This window comes from Dipodomys ordii, unplaced genomic scaffold (assembly GCF_000151885.1).
Source record: "Dipodomys ordii isolate 6190 unplaced genomic scaffold, Dord_2.0 Scaffold131, whole genome shotgun sequence".
In the NCBI taxonomy this organism is placed as follows: Eukaryota; Metazoa; Chordata; class Mammalia; order Rodentia; family Heteromyidae; genus Dipodomys; species Dipodomys ordii.
In genome coordinates, this window is record NW_012267347.1 from 3,492,592 (window position 1) to 3,509,124 (window position 16,533).

General features: G+C 43.7%; 1 protein-coding gene across 1 annotated transcript; it reads right to left on the minus strand.

Annotated features, from left to right (window-relative positions):
* Window positions 1-1,658: 1,658 nt before the first annotated feature.
* On the minus strand, window positions 1,659-11,472 carry LOC105996459 (Fc receptor-like protein 2). Its single transcript, XM_013030542.1, has 7 exons — window positions 11,394-11,472; window positions 9,929-9,949; window positions 6,364-6,630; window positions 5,871-6,149; window positions 4,366-4,653; window positions 3,736-4,014; window positions 1,659-2,224 (listed from the first exon to the last, which is right to left on the minus strand). Exons 1-7 carry the CDS (start codon window positions 11,422-11,424, stop codon window positions 1,896-1,898), a joined length of 1,494 nt encoding a protein of 497 aa, XP_012885996.1. The 5' UTR covers window positions 11,425-11,472; the 3' UTR covers window positions 1,659-1,895.
* Between the last annotated feature and the right edge of the window lie 5,061 nt (window positions 11,473-16,533).

The following is a 16,533-nucleotide window of genomic DNA, read 5'->3' on the forward strand; positions in this document are numbered from 1 at the left end:
AGTAGCTAGGATTACAAGTGTGAGACACAAGCACCCAGCTAGAATCTTCCTTGAAAGGTCAATTTTAGGATTAAAAAATTTTTAGTGTAAACATTTTTACTCAAATTTCAAGATAGCACACACATATGTGTATGTGTGTTTTCTCTGTGGATTTCCTTTAACACTGTATAGTTAAATTTAATAAGCACTATAATGTACAGCCTATAGAATAATAAATTCAAATATGTATTCATTTGTACATTTATTATTTATTAAACCTTGAAAGTACCAGAACAGCAGCTACTTTTGTGTATGAGAATTTTGGATGATTTATTTCTTTATTGTGTACTGCTTTTTTGTATATGTTTTATGCCTATAATGGAAGGAAGGAGAGTGGTTAAGAAAAAGCAATATAGACAGGGAGAATTTGATCAAAGCACATTATATGCATGTTGTAAATATCATAATGAAACCCCTTCATTAATTAATTTATGTTAATAAAATTTTAAACATGCAGGCATTTTAAGGAGGAAAAAATTGAAAGCAAGTCTCTTTCTGGTAACTTAAAAATAAGTTTAAACACTTGCATTTTCTTTTGCAGAATTTGTTTTGTATGTCCACATGTCTATTAAATGTAGGGCCTAACATACCTGTTTATTTCTTCATTTATTCCTTAGTCCTGACTCTATTTCTGCAGCCTTTACAGCAGAATGCACATGGACCTGTGGTTCTGAAGACTTTCTTCTGATTAAGGACCTCTGAAAAACTACCCTGTACCCTGGCATATGGCATCTAGAAGCCCCATGGGGCTGGGGCTGGAGAAAAGAGTCTCTCTGGGTTCCATTCTAGTCACAGGCTCTGTGGAGACTTTTTGGAGCTGCAGGAGTCTAAACATGTCTTCATTTTCCTCTCACCATTAGGGAACTTCAGCTTATATGGTGTGTGGCCTGACTTTCTTGGCCAACCCAGTGCCTTTCCAACATCCCCTCCAAAGCCCCATCCTTTCCCATTAAAAGCCAGTGCTTCAATCTGATGAATACAATCGTTTGGGAGAGATCTCAGAAGAGCTGAGGTGATTACAGAATTATGTAAGAAGTGTCACCTTGATTAAAACCACTCAAACTATGTAATTCTATGGCTTCATAATTATTTTCTTGGCACTATGCCCTAACGCACAGCCAAAGGAATACTAATACTTTGTCTTTTGAGATGGCAGATAAGGACTAATAATATGAGCACACAGGAGAGTCTTCTATGACTCAGGACCAACCTAAAGTGAACTGATAGAGCTGTCCTGACCTCATGCTACTGAGGAATGTGAATGGAGGAATGGTTTTTTTTTTTCTGGTGTTGGTCTTGGGGCTTGAACTCAAGGCCTTGGCACTGTCTTTTAGGGTTTTTGTTTTGTTTTGTTTTGCTTGTCAAGGCTAGCACTCTACCACTTGAGACACAGATCCAATTCCAGCTTCTTGGTGGTTAATTAAAGATAAGCATCTCTGGGGCTGGGAAGGTGGCTCAGTGGTAGAGTACTTGCCTTGCATGCAGAGGTCCTTGTTCAATTCCTCAGCACCACATACGCAGAAAAAGCCAGAAGTGGTGCTATGGCTGAAGTGGTAGAGTGCTAGCCTTGAAGAGCTGAGGGACAGCGCCCAGGCCCAGAGTTAAGGCCCCATGAGCAGCAAAAGAAAAAAGAAAAAAAAGAAATAAAAGATAAGCATCTCATCGACTTTTCCATCCACACTGGATGAACTGTCTTCTGAGTAACTAAGATTTTATACATGTGAGTCACCAGTACCTGGCTGGGTGGCTGGTTCTGAAGGAGAAAGGTACAGTGGTTGCACAAAGTAGAAATGATGGTGGCAGCCATCAGAGGTGGGTTTGTCCACCATTCTGTACCCTCCTCCCAGGCTCTGCCATTACCCATCTTCACACACAGCCCCTGCATCCTCATCATGGCCACAGTCAAAGGTGTCCACTTGCTCACAGGCAGCCAGAGCCTGCTCTGTCCCGTTACACAGGGCCACCTGAATGAGCACAGGCAGGGCCGTGCCTGCCGCTGGGGGGTACAGCATGGCTGCAGGGGTGTGCTTGGCTGCTCCACAGCCCAGCTCTTGGCACACTACGGCCACATCCTTCAGGTCCCAACCGTCATCGCACACAGTGCCCCAGCGGCCTTCCCGTTCCACCTCCACCCGTCCTTCGCAGCGGTGGGCACCGTTTGTCAGACGGACTTTGGGAGGGGCCTCTGCCAACAGAGAGGGTTAGAGCACAGTCAGAATGCACAGTCTTCTCCGTGTTGAGAGGGGTTGTCTGATGGTGGTGAAGTGTGGGAGTGGGGGCAGGGGGGTTGCTAAAGCAGAGGTACGAGCCCTGGCTTTGTCCCACCTCCTTATCATCTGCTGCAGCCAGCCTGTCAGTCCCCCCTCTCAGGGAGACCCAGAGAACAACTCTAGATTTCACTCTGACTATAAAGGGATAGAGGAGGCACAAAGGTTAATGGTTCCATTTTCTTGAGCTCAAAATTCTTTTTTTTTTGAGGGGGGGGGTTGCAGCCATGGGGCCTGAACTCTCGGCCTGGGCGCTGTCCCTCAGCTCTTCAGCTCAAGGCTAGCACTCTACCACTTGAGCCACAGCACCTCTTCTGGCTTTACTGCTTATGTGGTGCTGAGGAATTGAACCAGGGCCTCATGCGTGCAAGACAAGTGCTCTACCACTGAACCACCTTCCCAGCCCGAGCTCAAAAATCTTAAAGACAAAAGTTACAGAAGAAGGCTGAACACATGCAATCATGCTATTCAGTAGACACTGTGGAAAATGACTTGTGTAACTTGTAGGCAAGGGTGGGAGGGGAAACTAGGGGAAAGCAAAAGAAAGGGTGATGTTGTCCAGAAACAATATACTCATGACCTGACCTGTGAAATGGTAACACCTTAGTAATAACAATGAAATTATACTTGAAGAAAATCTTTAAGACAGGAAAGACCAGAATAAGGTCTTTTCTAAATATGCAGGTAATAACTGAGTGATGGTGACTCGCATTTGTAATTCTAGCTACCCAGGAGGCTGAGATATGAGGATCACAATTTAAAGCCAGCCTGGGCAGAAAAGTCTGTAAGACTCTTCTTTCTAATTAACCACCCCAAAGCCAGAAGTGGCTCAATAACTAGAATGTCAGACTTAAGTGAATAAGCCAAGTGATAGGAAAGGTCTTGCCTTCAAGTTCCAGTACCAGCCCCAAAAAATAAAAATAAAGAGGGCTGCAATTTGGAAAAGCCTAAGGTTAAATAAGTTACTTTTTTTTAATGTTCCATACTTCATGGATGACAGTGCCAATCATAGTCTCTTTTTTCTGTAGAGGGCAGAATGGGGACATTTATAGACTGATTAATCTCTAATATCTGCCTATTTGGTAACTAATTGAATTAATTTTGTTGAGGCAGATTCTTGATGTGTTGCCAATATGGGTTTTAAATTCCTATCTAGCATCCCAAGTAGCTGGGACTAAAGGCATAGGCCATCACACCCAGTCTGGGTTGTTTTGTTTCGATTTTGCTTATGTCATGTATATATGGTTATAAAAGTAAAGGAGAAATAAGAAATAGTAGACTGCTAGTGATACACTTGTTAAGAGAATGAATGGCCCTAGTAGAACTCTGATTCCCTAAGGGGTGAGCACATCCAGTGGAAAGGAACCACGAATGTGGCTTGGTCTAACTGCAACAGGTTCTCTGAAAGGAGACATTGAATACATCCTACCTTTGACATGGAGTGTTACCACCGCACCTCGCTTGGACCCCCAGCCATTGTCCGCCTCACAGGAGTAGTTCCCAGAATGCCATGCACTCAGAGACAGGTTGAAGGATACTCCTCCTCCAAATGGTGCTGAGGCCTTCCCCAGGGTGACATTTTCATGAAAAACCCAGTACAGAATGGGGGGAGATGCTCTACTGTCTTCACAATGAAGCTCTACTACATCTCCCATGAAGGCCAAGGCTCCAGGAGCACTGAAGGTGAGGAGAGGACTGGACACTGGAACTGACACAGGCAGAGGGTGGTGTGACAACCCACTCAAGGGCTCACGAGGCACAGCCTAAGTTCCTGAATTCTTTCCTAAGGTAAGCACCCTCTGCAGAGATGGCTCTTGCAGAGCTTTGACAAGCTCTGATGAAGCATTCTACAATCCATGCCTCTGACCACTCCATGTAACCTGCCACCTCTCCCATCTCCTCTCCTTCCTTCAGCCCCTCCATCACTGTTGCCACTGCCATGTTTCCTCTTCATGTCCTTAATCGTTGTTTTTTTTTTTTTATCATCTTGTACCATCCTCACTGCCACAGAAGGAAACTGACTCCAGTTGGGAGTTGCCAGGAGCCGAATGCTACTCACCTCTCACAGTGATGGTCACCACCTCACTGTGGACAGGGCCGTAGCTGTTGTCAGCTGTGCAGTAGTAGCCGCCGGCATGGCTCTCCCTGATGGCAGGGATCTCCAGCTCTGCTCTCTGGGAACGCTCAGTTTTCCTCCCCAGACTCTCCTTCATGTTCTCCCTGTGCCAGGAGAACGTGGTATACCCTGTGCCTTCCGCCACGGAGCAGACAAGGACCAGTGTCTCCCCTTCAACTGCCTGGCCTCCTGGGGGCTGGGTCTCCATGAAGACTTGGGACACAGGGATCCCTGGGAACAGGAGATGGCAGGTGAGGGCCCGGCAGGGGAAAGGTAAGGGTAGGGATGGAGTCTTAGTAGCCCTTGTTGAGCATCATGGTTGGTGGGTTGTCTGGAATTGAATGTTTGAAGTCCATCCCACTGGCCCAAGTGTTTTGGAGGGAAGAGAACATTCTTAGAGACATTACCTAGGACCAACTCTATAGTTTGATGATCAATAATGACCCTGCCCTACCCTCCACATTAATGAGCAAGGAGGTTTGAAGAGTATACAAGCCAGAGATCAGAATCAAATTCCAGTCCTGTGTACTAGATTACCTGAGACAAGTTTCTATCTCTTGATCTCTGTGTATCTCTGTCTGTCTTTGTGTGTGTGTGTGCTACTGAGGCTTGTATTGTTAGCCTTAACCTTGCTAGACAGGCACTCTACCACTTGAGCCATGCCTCCACCCCTCTTATACTTTATTTTTTTGGGCAAGGTCTTGCTTCTTTGCCTGGACTGTCCTCTGACCAAGATCCTCCTACCTCTGCCCTCCCACATAACTGTCTGGCTTATTGGTTAAGGTGAGGACCTCTCACATAGCTGGGATTGCAGGCACCAGCCACCACACCTGGTTCCAAGACTCTTAATTATGCTTTCCATATTTTTATCTGTAGAGTAGGTATACTTATAGTACCTTCTGTACTATACTAGTACACTGAAAAGTATGCTACAGGGAGATGAAATGTTAAACTGCTCTGAACTGCACCTTAGACGTGGTAAATTGTCCTTCCTTCCTTCTTCAGTTATATACGAACGGCACAGGGTTCTAGAACAAAACACCTCAGCGTGAGTTCAGGCCTGGCCTATGGCGATCCATTATAAGCACCAGGGATTGGTCTTGTAGTTTTCTATTATTATTCCTTATGCTTTCATTGCTCTATATTGTGCCTTGTAGCTGGTGGTCACCCCTTGCAGACAGAGAAAGTGATTTATTCACTTCTTGCTGTGAAAGAACATACCTCAGTGCCGACCGTATGGTAAAGGAGGTTGATATGATTACTTTTCTGCCAGAGAGAGCAAAGTTATTAGGAAATAATGCCCCCCACAGAAACTATTAGAGAAGAGCCCTGGTGAGCCTTGGTAGTCCCCACACTCACAGGGATCAGGCTACGTAGCTGAAAAGAGCCTATCACGTGGCTGGTGTCCCGGCTCTCCCTGGCTGCCCAGCCCATTGGGACTCACTCACTCTGCACGTCGAGATAGGACTGTGCACTGCTCTTGGAAACACTGTGAGATGCTGTCTTTGCCTTGCATTGGTAGTAGTCCGAATCTTCTTTCCAAATTGCTGAGATGTTAAATGCTGATCTCCAGCCTGACTGCAGGGTGTGGCCGCTTCGGAGGAAAGAGAAGTACAACTGGGTGGTTGATCTATCTGAAGGGAGCCGGGTGCTACAGGTCAGGGTCACTGAGCTCCCCTCGGTGGGCTGGGTGGAGCTGGCTGTCAGCATAGGTGCAGGAAACAGCTCTGGAGGGCAGAAGGGAACAGAGACCCCTGTTAGTGATGGAATGTGGAGTAGTGGCCTACAAGTAGTGTCCTTTGTGAGCAAGGCACACAGACCCAGACTCAAGGATACACAGCTCATCTCCCTCCCTGAATGGTCTTCACTACCCTGTCCCGTTTCTCCCACACAGGCTTTTCCTCTTTCCAGACTCGGACACTTGAAGAGAAGGGCCCTCACCTCGGACACTGAGCCACACAGAGTTTGTTTCTTCTGTCGCTTCTACAAATAGGAAAAGTTCTCTGTCTGCTTTACAGTAATAGGAGCCGCTGTCACTGCGCTTTGCATTGGAAATGGTATAGCTTGAGGCACTACTGTAGGTGACGATCTGAGCTCCATCCTTGTAGAACTTTAGTCTTCTTATTTGACCATTATTATTCCCAGAGCATCTTATTACCACCTGGTCTCCTTCATAAACATCACGTGGCATGTAGATGCTCAGCCAGTCTGCAAAAGAAACGAGATATCTGTGGTGACCATGCTTCCCCGCTGCCCCAGCACTTCTGTGATTCTGATCACCGAGGAAAGGGATTGGGCTCTCTGCATGAATCCAGAAGCAGGGCACCCACTGCCTTGGCATCAATGGGCTCAGTGAGCTTTCCCACTCAACCAAGGTGAGCTCTATTTCAGTGAGTGGCATTCTTGTTCTCTGCACATCCTGTCACCTGTATGTCTATTAATAGATTTTGATGCCATTTTTTTTCAGCTGCCAACAAATAGATTTACAATGATCCCTCCCAGGTTAGGGCTAGAATCCCAGTTCAAAGCCAGGAGCTGGTGGCTCATACCTGTAATCCTAGCCACTCAGGAGGGCTGAGATCTGAGGATTAAGGTTCGAAGCCAGCTTGAACAAGAAAAGTCTATGAGATTCTTATCTCCAAGTAACTACCAGAAAACTGGAAGTGGTGCTGTGGCTCAAAGTGGTAGAGTGCTAGCCTTGAACAGATAAGCTCAGTGCCCAGTCACTAGTTCAAGCATCACAACCACTACCACCAACAACAAAACGAATCATAATTCAAAACCCGCCCAGGTAGAAAAGTCCTGAGACTATTATCTTCAATTAACCATCCAACAGCCAGAAGTGGAAATGGCTCAAGTGGTAGAGTACAAATCTTAAACAAAAAAACCTAAGGGACAGTGCCAAGGCCCTAAGTTCAAGCACAAGAACTAATACCAAATAAATAAATAAATAAATAAACCTCTCTACTTCTTCTTACATCTATTCAAGGAGGCCTCATGCCCACATAGGGACCATGATTAACTTTCTCAGTCGGTCTCATTCTTTAGAAACTCCATGTGGTGGTATAATTAATGCAAATGACTTTCCTATGAAGGAAACTGGGCCATCAAGACATCAGCCCTGGGATGTATATCTTCAGTCTCTAAAGGTCTCTATTTGATGTCTCTTTTAGAAATGTCTACAAAAGTTTCTGTGCATGGGAATGGATGATCCCCGCGAGAGGGACCTTCCCTTCCCTAAGGAAGATAAGGATCATCAGAAAGCTAATGAGCAGCTTGCTGTTTTGGATTTACTCCCTAGCAGAGTCCTGTCTCAAAAGAGAGGTGGTCCTTTCACCATGAGATCTAGATCTACAGTCCCCAGAGCCAGCAGATATGGAGGCAGGGTAAAGCACTTAGAGCATCCATAGTATATGATGCATCTCATCTAGGAACTTTTTTATTTTTGCATCTATTTTACCATGTTCATGTTTTTTTTTGGGGGGGGAGGGGGGTCTGTCATGGGGCCTGAACTCTGGGCACTGTCCCTCAGCTCTTTAGCTGTAGACTAGCACTTTACCATTTGAGCCTCAGCCCCCCTTCCGGCTTTTTCTGTTTATGTGGTGCTGAGGAATCAAACCGAGGAATCTACCACTGAGCCACCTTCCCAGCCCCCATGTCCATATTTTAATATAGGATCTTAAAATAAATCTATACCTATTTTATATAACCTATATGCATATGAGATTCTAGAAACATGGGATGAGGGCTGGGAAGGTGGCTCAGTGGTAGAGCGTTTGCCTTGCATGCATGAGGCCCTGGGTTCGATTCCTCAGCACCATATAAGCAGAAAAAAAGCTGGAAGCGGCACTGTGGTTCAAATGGTAGAGTGCTAGCCTTGAGCTGAAGAGCTGAGGGGCAGCGCCCAGGCCCAGAGTTCTGGCCCACAACCAGACCCCCGCTCAAAAAGAAAAAAAACCAAAGCTAGTAATTCAATAGAAACATGGGATGAATTTTTTGATAGTGCAAAGCAAACATTTGGGTTCAAATATAACTTCAACATTCCTTTTTTTCCTCCTTTTAATCAGTTTAAAGGACACCATTAGACTAGAGGTAAAATTCAGGAGGTAAAATTCAGGAAGCACAAAGATTGATAGACACTTTGGAGGCCAAATAGTTTCTTTTTCTGAGATAGGGCAAAGTTTTCAGTGATCATTACAGAGATACAATTAAATTTGAACAAAGAAATATTTGAGAAGTAAAATCTATGTGAACAAGTCAATAATAATGACAAGGAGATAGCTAGGAGATAGGGAAAAATTTCTGACACTGAGTTTTATTCCGACACTAGGTTTTATTTAGTCTGGGATAAAGACTTAACTGTGAGATACCTGAGTTAGTAGTCTTAAACATTTTTGGTGTTTGTTTTTGTTTTTGTACCAATATTGGGGCTTGAACTTAGGACCTTCTGCTCTTACTTGGCTTTTTCACTCAAAGCTGGTTCTTTATGGCTTGAACTATCACTCAATTTCTGGCTTTTTGTTGGGTTAACTGGAGATGAGAGTCTTATAGAGATTTTTTGCCTGGGTTGCTTCACATCATGATCCTCAGATCTTAACTAGGACTATTAATACAATCCACTGACATCTGGCAAATATTTAATTTTTAGGACATTTAAATATTTTAGAATATTAAAGTATTTCATTTTAACTTTTGACATTTTACTTACAGACTCTAGAAGTAGGGACAATTATGCAAAGCACTTATTTACTATCACTTCCTGGAGCTCACTGGTTATCTTTAGGCTACTCCAGAGACCCCTTACCCTAGCCTTCCTGCTTAAAGTTACAAGGCTAGGTATACAAGCCTTCCCCTTAGACAATGAATTTGTTCTCAAAGGCATGAACACAAAGAAAATGTAACTTTCCAGGCTACTACAAAACCAAGCTTTCTTCTCTATCACATTTCATTCTATTAGAATTCTAATAAAAAGGAAAGGTAAATTGGGTATTCAATTGTTTACAATCCAAATAAGAGATGCAAAGGAATTCTTGTTTTCTGCAGAGCATCTTCCCAGCCTCTTGCTGCTGCTTTATTAGCAATGTTTTCCATCACTTCCCCCAATGCTGCTGAAGGGGCTGGTGAGCTCCAGTGCCCTGAAAGAGACTGCTTTCCCTGTTAGACACTTCCTGGTCTGCTTTCCCTTCACAGTTATCTTCTTTCCCATCTCAGGCTCAACAGTTAAGGGGGAAGAATTCATTGCTTTGAGAGGGTCAGGTTGTGCTCTTCTTACTCATTAGACAGGGAGATGGCAAAGCAGATGTTAATGTGGCAGAGAGGCCCCTCCCCCCACCCCAGGTGCAGAGCCAAGGCTACGCAGAGATCAGCACTGGTTCTTGGCTTGTTTTCACCTGTCTTTGCCCAGATCCCTGCAGCCCTCAGCTAAGAGGCAGGGCAAGCCACACCTCCCATGCCTCATAAAGTGAGGATGATTCCCAGAAACATAAAAGCACAAAGAGTTACTCACAAGACTGGACAGTTGCCGGAGCTGTGAGGGAACAGAATCAGAGATATTACCACAGGATCAGCAACCTTATGTGTTCTAAAAAGCGGTTACCTCTAGAACTCTGCAGTAATTCCTTCCTGGCTTTCCTTCTGTCTCTTCCTCACCGCCGTTGTCTGTCTGTCTGTCTGTCTGTGTCTGTCTATCACTCTTTCTGCTGGTACTGGGACTGGGCTTGTACTCAGTGCTTGCACTCTTACTTGGCTTTTTCATTCAAGGCTGGTGCTTTACCACTTAAGCCATACCTCCACTTCCAGCTTTTCACTGATTAACTGGAGATAAGAGTTTCATGGACTTTTTGGTCAAAATAGGACCCTCAGATCTTAACCTCCCGAGTAGCTAGGATTACAGATGTGAGCCACCAACATCTGGCCTCCTCTACATCTCTTATATCTGCTCTCTCTCTCTCTCTCCCTCTATTTCCTCCTTCCATTCCTCTCTTCTTTTTTCTCTCCCAAACTTCACTCCTATGGAAACCAGTATTCATTTAATAACTCCTAACAGTTTATAAACACAATCATTTTCCATTACCAGAAGTCAGCCATTTTGCAGGTAAATTCTCAGAAGTTTCATTACTCATTATCTTCTCTCCTATCTTTTTTTTTTTTTTTTTGGGTCTGGCCGTGGGGCCTGAACTATGGGCCTGGGTGCTGTCCCTTAGCTCTTCAGCTCAAGGTTAGCACTCTACCACTTGAGCCATAGCGCCACTTCTGGCTTTTTTTTCCTGGTTATGTGGTGCTGAGGAATCGAACCCAGGGCCTCATACATGCAAGGCAAGCGCTCTACCACTGAGCCACCTTCCCAGTCCCTCTCCTATCTTCTTTTAAAAGTACCCTGGCTATTTTCTCTGAGGCCCATGGACTAGCTGTGAGCAACATAGATGCCAGGAAGGATTCTGAGAGAAAACCAGGTGCTTCTCATACTCGACCAATGCTTTTTTCCCTCTTCCCTGATTCTAGAATTACTGCTGTGTTTGGGTCCACAATAAGACTCAGATTTATGGGCAAAAGCTACGACGATTTCATGTAGCAAGACTGGAAGCCTATCCAAAATCTAAGTTGTATGGTAAGAGTTCAGCCAAAGAAACGATGGCTTGATGTAGAAGGAAGGCTTGAGCAATGAAGAACTCACTCTCACAGAAAATTCCTTGGATGGCCTTTCTAAGTTTTCCAATGACCCTAGAGATCAAAGCTGAAATGATATTAAATATTCATAATGCATCAGTCTTTGGCAAAGAGATATAGAGTCTTTTGCTTTTCCTAGCAACCTTGCTCTGCTCACTACCTACCTGCATGATACCTGCTAATATTGAATTAGAAGCAGCACCCTACCCCTTCTCATCGGGTCCCAGAAGACAAACTGCACTCAAGATGCTTCTTGGGCAGCCCTGGACTGGCTCTGCCTCAGCCTTCTCCAGCATCCTACTCACCAAAGACCAGAAGAAGTGACCACAGCATCATGAGGATGGACACAAGAAGGGCTCCCAGCAATAGTCAGATGCAGCTGAGATATAGCTCAGGTCCTTAGAGCAGCTGTGTCTGCATAGATCAGGAAGCTGGAATGGGACACTGTGGTTCAGCAGGGATTTTATTGAAATAGAAAAAGGAAGTAGGAAAGCTCTGTGTCAATCAGGATTGTCCCACATCCCAATTCCGTGAGTGCTGAGAAAATAAATGCGCTTCTCCTTTGCAGAGTTGTGTGTGTGTGTGTGTGTGTGTGTGTGTGTGTGTGTGTATTGGTTGATCTGAAGCATTTCTTAAAAGTTAGATACTTTCGTCCTGTAAGTAAGCTTTCCCCTCCATTTGACTCTGCAGAGAGTGCGTAGTTCTGGGCCTGCTGCGATTTAAATCGCTTGCTCCGTCTCTCTCAAAGAGAAATCTCTTTTGATCCTCCAGAGGCACGGTTCATTCTGCAGTTGCTAAAATTGTGACACCATGCCATCAATGCCCTGATGCTACTCTACGGAAATGCATGCTCACCACCTGATAGACAAATGGGAACTTGTTAGAAATTATGATGGGATTACGATGGTTTGAAAAGACATTATGTTTGGTCTAGGGATCTAGGACAATGCAAATTCTTCTCCATTTAAGTGATCTCTGCCCCTGACATATTCCAGTTAGATACTTGCAAGGAAGAAGAAGCAATATGAACATCCTCTGGCTTTCTTGCAGCTTTAGCCCCAAACGACAATAGAATGCTCTGAGGTCTTTAACAGACGCTAAAGTGAAAGAATAAATTTGGGAGGAGAACCCTAGCATCAGGATGGAACTACAATCCAACTTAATAATTGTTAAAAGAAGGAACATAAGGCTGAGGGTAGATCTCAATAAGAACAAAGCTCTGAGTTCAATCCCCAGCACCAAGAAAGACAGAAAGGAGAGAAAGAAAAACAGCAGCAGAAAGAAAAGAGATAAGAAAGAGAGGAGGAAGGGAAAAATGAAGGAAAGAAAGAATGAAAAGGAAAGAAGACAGAAGTTCAATGAATTACCACCTATGAGACCAGGTGCAGTGGAACACACCTATAATCCTAGCTACTTGGGAGGTGGAGATTGGGAGGATCAAGGTTTGAGGTCAGCCTGGGAAAAAAGTTAGCAAGACACCGATCTCAACCAATAAGCCTGGGGTGGAGCACAGACTTCTGACCCTAGGAGGCCCTAGTGGGGAGTTATGATCTGATGCTAGCATTGATGAGGCCCAAACCAGACATACTAAATAAAAAAATAACTAAATAATGAAACAAACCAAAAAAGGTAAAGTTCACATGGTAGAGTGCTTGCGTTATATATAATGTTCTATCTATCTATCTATCTATCTATATTACTGCCTGGAGAGGGATGGACAGGACTAAAGTCATAGGCTGAAAACAATGAACCAGGGCTGGGAAGGTGGCTCAGTGGTAGAGTGCTTGCCTTGCATGCATGAGGCCCTGGGTTCAATTCCTCAGCACCACATAAGCAAAAAGAAAAAAAGCCAGAAGTGGCACTGTGGCTCAAGTGGTAGAGCTCTAGCCTTGAGCTGAAGAGCTGAGGGACAGCGCCCAGGCCCAGAGTTCAGGCCCCACAACCGGCCCCCCCAAAAAAAGAACCATCCAGAGCGGGAAGCTGTTAGAACCCTGTATACTAAAGAAGTAGGAATTGTAAAAAGGGGGAAAAAACTATTATGTACATATACCCATATATGTACATATGTCAGTTTTTCTCTCTGTGTATATATACACACATATATGTATATATATATCATAAATGTCTGTGTGTGTATGTTTTGTGTATGTGTATGTGTGTATGTGTGTACTAGGTGGGTAGGAAAAATGAAATTAGCCTAAGCTGGATTTCTCAAATGTTAAATCTTACAATTCTCTGAGAACTTTTTTTTAATCACACCCACCTGTATTGATTCTACATCTTCAGTCTGGAGATTTCAAAAATTGGAAGGGTCATGAAGGTAAAGTTTAATTTCCCTTGATGGCACGTGGTATTTAACAGGTCTATCATGCCTACAAGCAGAGGAACGGTAGAGCTTCAGGGAGCCGATTCAATTTCAATTAAATGTGAAACAACCCCCTTTCAGGCCCTCAGGCCCTTTGACTAGAAAAGACATATTTCCTTGGACTCCAACAATATTGCAAGTGGCCTACTTTTTTACTTCATGCCCTACACAGGGAGCCCTGCACCCTGCCAAACCCAGCTCACTGACACTGACGTGGAAAGATTTTCAAAGAGTGAATTGCAATTGTGTCTAGGCTGGGAGCATCATCTTAGGATGTAATATATGTGGATGGTAGGTGATAACTATCATAGACGTGTTCTCTAGCTGTATTCTAGGTCTAGACATTGGCCTAAAGTGCATATATAGAGATTTAGCCTTCAGCATATATATATATATATATTGGGCTCTGTGTCTGAGCTTCATTTTGCTCAAGACTAGGGCTGTACCACTTGGGCCATAGCTCCACATCTGGGTAGTTTCATGGAGATAAGAGTCTGACAGGCTTTCCTCTCCAGGCTGGCTTCAAACTGTAATCTTCATATCTCAGCCTCCTGAGTAGCTAGGGTTACAGGCATGAGCCATCAGAGCCCAAATAGCCATTTACTTATTAAAACTCATATTTTCAATGATATTCCAAATATTCAATGTTCCAATGTCCCCTTGCACTAATAGTAATTCCTATCTTTCCTTAGGACAAAGGATGATCAGGATACCATGCAAACAAAGGTGTACGAAGGTTCTGATTCAGTCTCTAAAAATAGATGTTAGGTTAATATTGTCCAAGGAGGTTGAGGTTGCTTTGAAATAGGCAGTAGCTAAACAGCATTCCCAAGAGTAGAGGTAACCCAAGATCAAGTTCAAAGATCTAAACTGTTATTCATGCCATCTTTCTACAACTAGGGAAAGAAAATGGGAACAAACCATTTATTGCAAATAGTAGCTGCCTGAGAAACCACCTTTTAGTGCTAAAATAAACCAAATATCTGTATGGGAAAAGCCCCAGTGAAGTATTTCTTTCTGTTTTAGGTTCTGGGATCAAATCCAGGATATTGTACATAAAAAGCATGTGCTCTATCATTGGACTATTCCCCCATCTTAATGTAGTATTTCAGCTTACCAATCTAAATCCATAAAAAAGAAAGTCAACTCAGGCAGAATAAAAGACTCCTAGCCGGGTATCAGTGATAAGGATCGAAGTTCAAAGCCAGTTCAGACAAGAAACTCTGTGAGACTCTTATCTTCCATGAAACTACATAAAAAGCTGGAAGTGGAGCTCAAGTGGTAGAATGCTAGCCTTGAGCAAAAAGAAGTTCAGGGATAACACCCTGGTCCTGAGTCCAAGCCCCATGACTGCCCCTTCCCACCCAAAGACTCCTTCTCGTAGTTTTAGTAAGACTAATGGAAAATGTAGATGTCAAGATTATAGGAAGTAATGTAGTGTGGTATTGAAAATTGGGTTATTGTTACAATTTGCTGCTGATATTGGTTGTGGGGCTTGGACACTGTCCCTGAGCTCTTCTCAAAGCTAGCACTCTACCACTTGAGCCACAGTGCCACTTCAGTTTTTTGGTGGTTAGTTGGAGTTAAGAGTCTCAGTGCCTAGGCTGGGCTTTGAATTGCAATCCTCAGATCTCAACCTTCTAAGTAGCTAGGATTATAGGAATGAGCCACTGGTGCCTGATTGGGTTATAATTTTCACTCTTCTCTGTCATTAAAATCCTTTCTGACTCCATTATAAGGCCTGGATTTTCAATCTCTAGGGATTAAATATTGAAGTTTACTTGGCTCCAACCTCCATTTTGGTGAATTTGGTGCTCTGTGAAGAGATTTTCGAAGTTAAGAAAGTAGTACTCCAATGGCAGACTCTGACCCTGGACAATGAGTCTCCCAGGTATCGGTAGAACAGGGAAGGCCTCCCCAAAGGTGGATCTAAATTTTGTTTGGGGACTGGTGAATGTTTGAACTTATTCACTCACATGATACAGAACCTGTCTTCCTCAACAGATGGACAATGAATGTGTTCTAAGTGCAGTTATTTTTTTTGTTTGTTTTTTAGTTCAGAGAGAATTTTCTAGATATTAGGAGGAAGAGAAAAGAAGGCAGCCAACAAATTAGGAACATGAGAATTCCTCAAATGGTACAGTTTCCTGGGTTTTCTTTTTTTTGTTTTTCCTGGGTTTTCTTTTAGGTTCATATGTCCTAGACTTGATGCTGAAGATGCCAGGCAATCTCTAAAAACAGTAGATTCGGAAACACAGTCTCAGAGGGGAAAAAAAAAAGCTTGTGCTCTCTAGCCAGAGGACCAGGAAGAGTCATCCTAGTGAGTCAGAGCATTTAAAAATAATAATCACTCTCTACTCTCTAGCTAAATACCACAGAGAATAAGACTCCCAAAAGGGAGTGGAAATCCTCGATCTCCACTTGTGATCCTGCCCCATCCCTTACAGGGATGCAGTCAGAGAAGGATGAGTAGGGAGTAGGAACTTCCTTCGATGCTGGCCGGTGCTAAGACTCACAGCCCCCATGGTGACAGTAGAGATTGTGTGAGGAGCATGGGCAGTGATGAAGTGATCTTCCTCTTCGTCTCCCCCGACTCTCCATTTATTGTGTAGTGATTTAATTCAGTTGCCCTTATATAAAAGCTCTGTCTTCATTGTTGTTAAAATGTACCTAATGTAAAAATGACCACTTTAAGTATATGGGTCTATGGCATTAAGTACACTCTCATTGTGGTACAGCAGCACCATCATCTATTTCCAGAATGTTTTCATCTTCTCTAACTGTGACTCTGTATTCACTGAACAACAATTCCTTCTTTCCCATCCCCACATCCCAGCCCCTGTGAGCCACCACCAAAACAAATGTACTGTCCATATTTACTTGACTATTCTATGTACTTCATACAAGTGGAAATCACAGTTTGTGATTTAGCATACTGTTTTTAAGATTTATTTGGGTCAGAGCACTTGTCAGAAATTTCCTTCCCTTTTAAGGCTGAGTAGTATTCCACTGTATATTGTTTACCTGCTCCTGTGTCAATGAACACTTCAGTTGGTTTTGTTTTGTTTTATTATGAATAA

Excerpts from the sequence above, each read along its gene's own strand:
- LOC105996459 (XM_013030542.1), bottom strand. The coding sequence starts at position 11,424 with ATGATGCTGTGGTCACTTCTTCTGGTCTTTG. Across the intron at positions 4,015-4,365 it reads GGTGACCATCACTGTGAGAG|TTCCAGTGTCCAGTCCTCTC; the intron begins GTGAGTAGCATT and ends TGCCTGTGTCAG. Across the intron at positions 2,225-3,735 it reads GGTAACACTCCATGTCAAAG|AGGCCCCTCCCAAAGTCCGT; the intron begins GTAGGATGTATT and ends CTCTGTTGGCAG.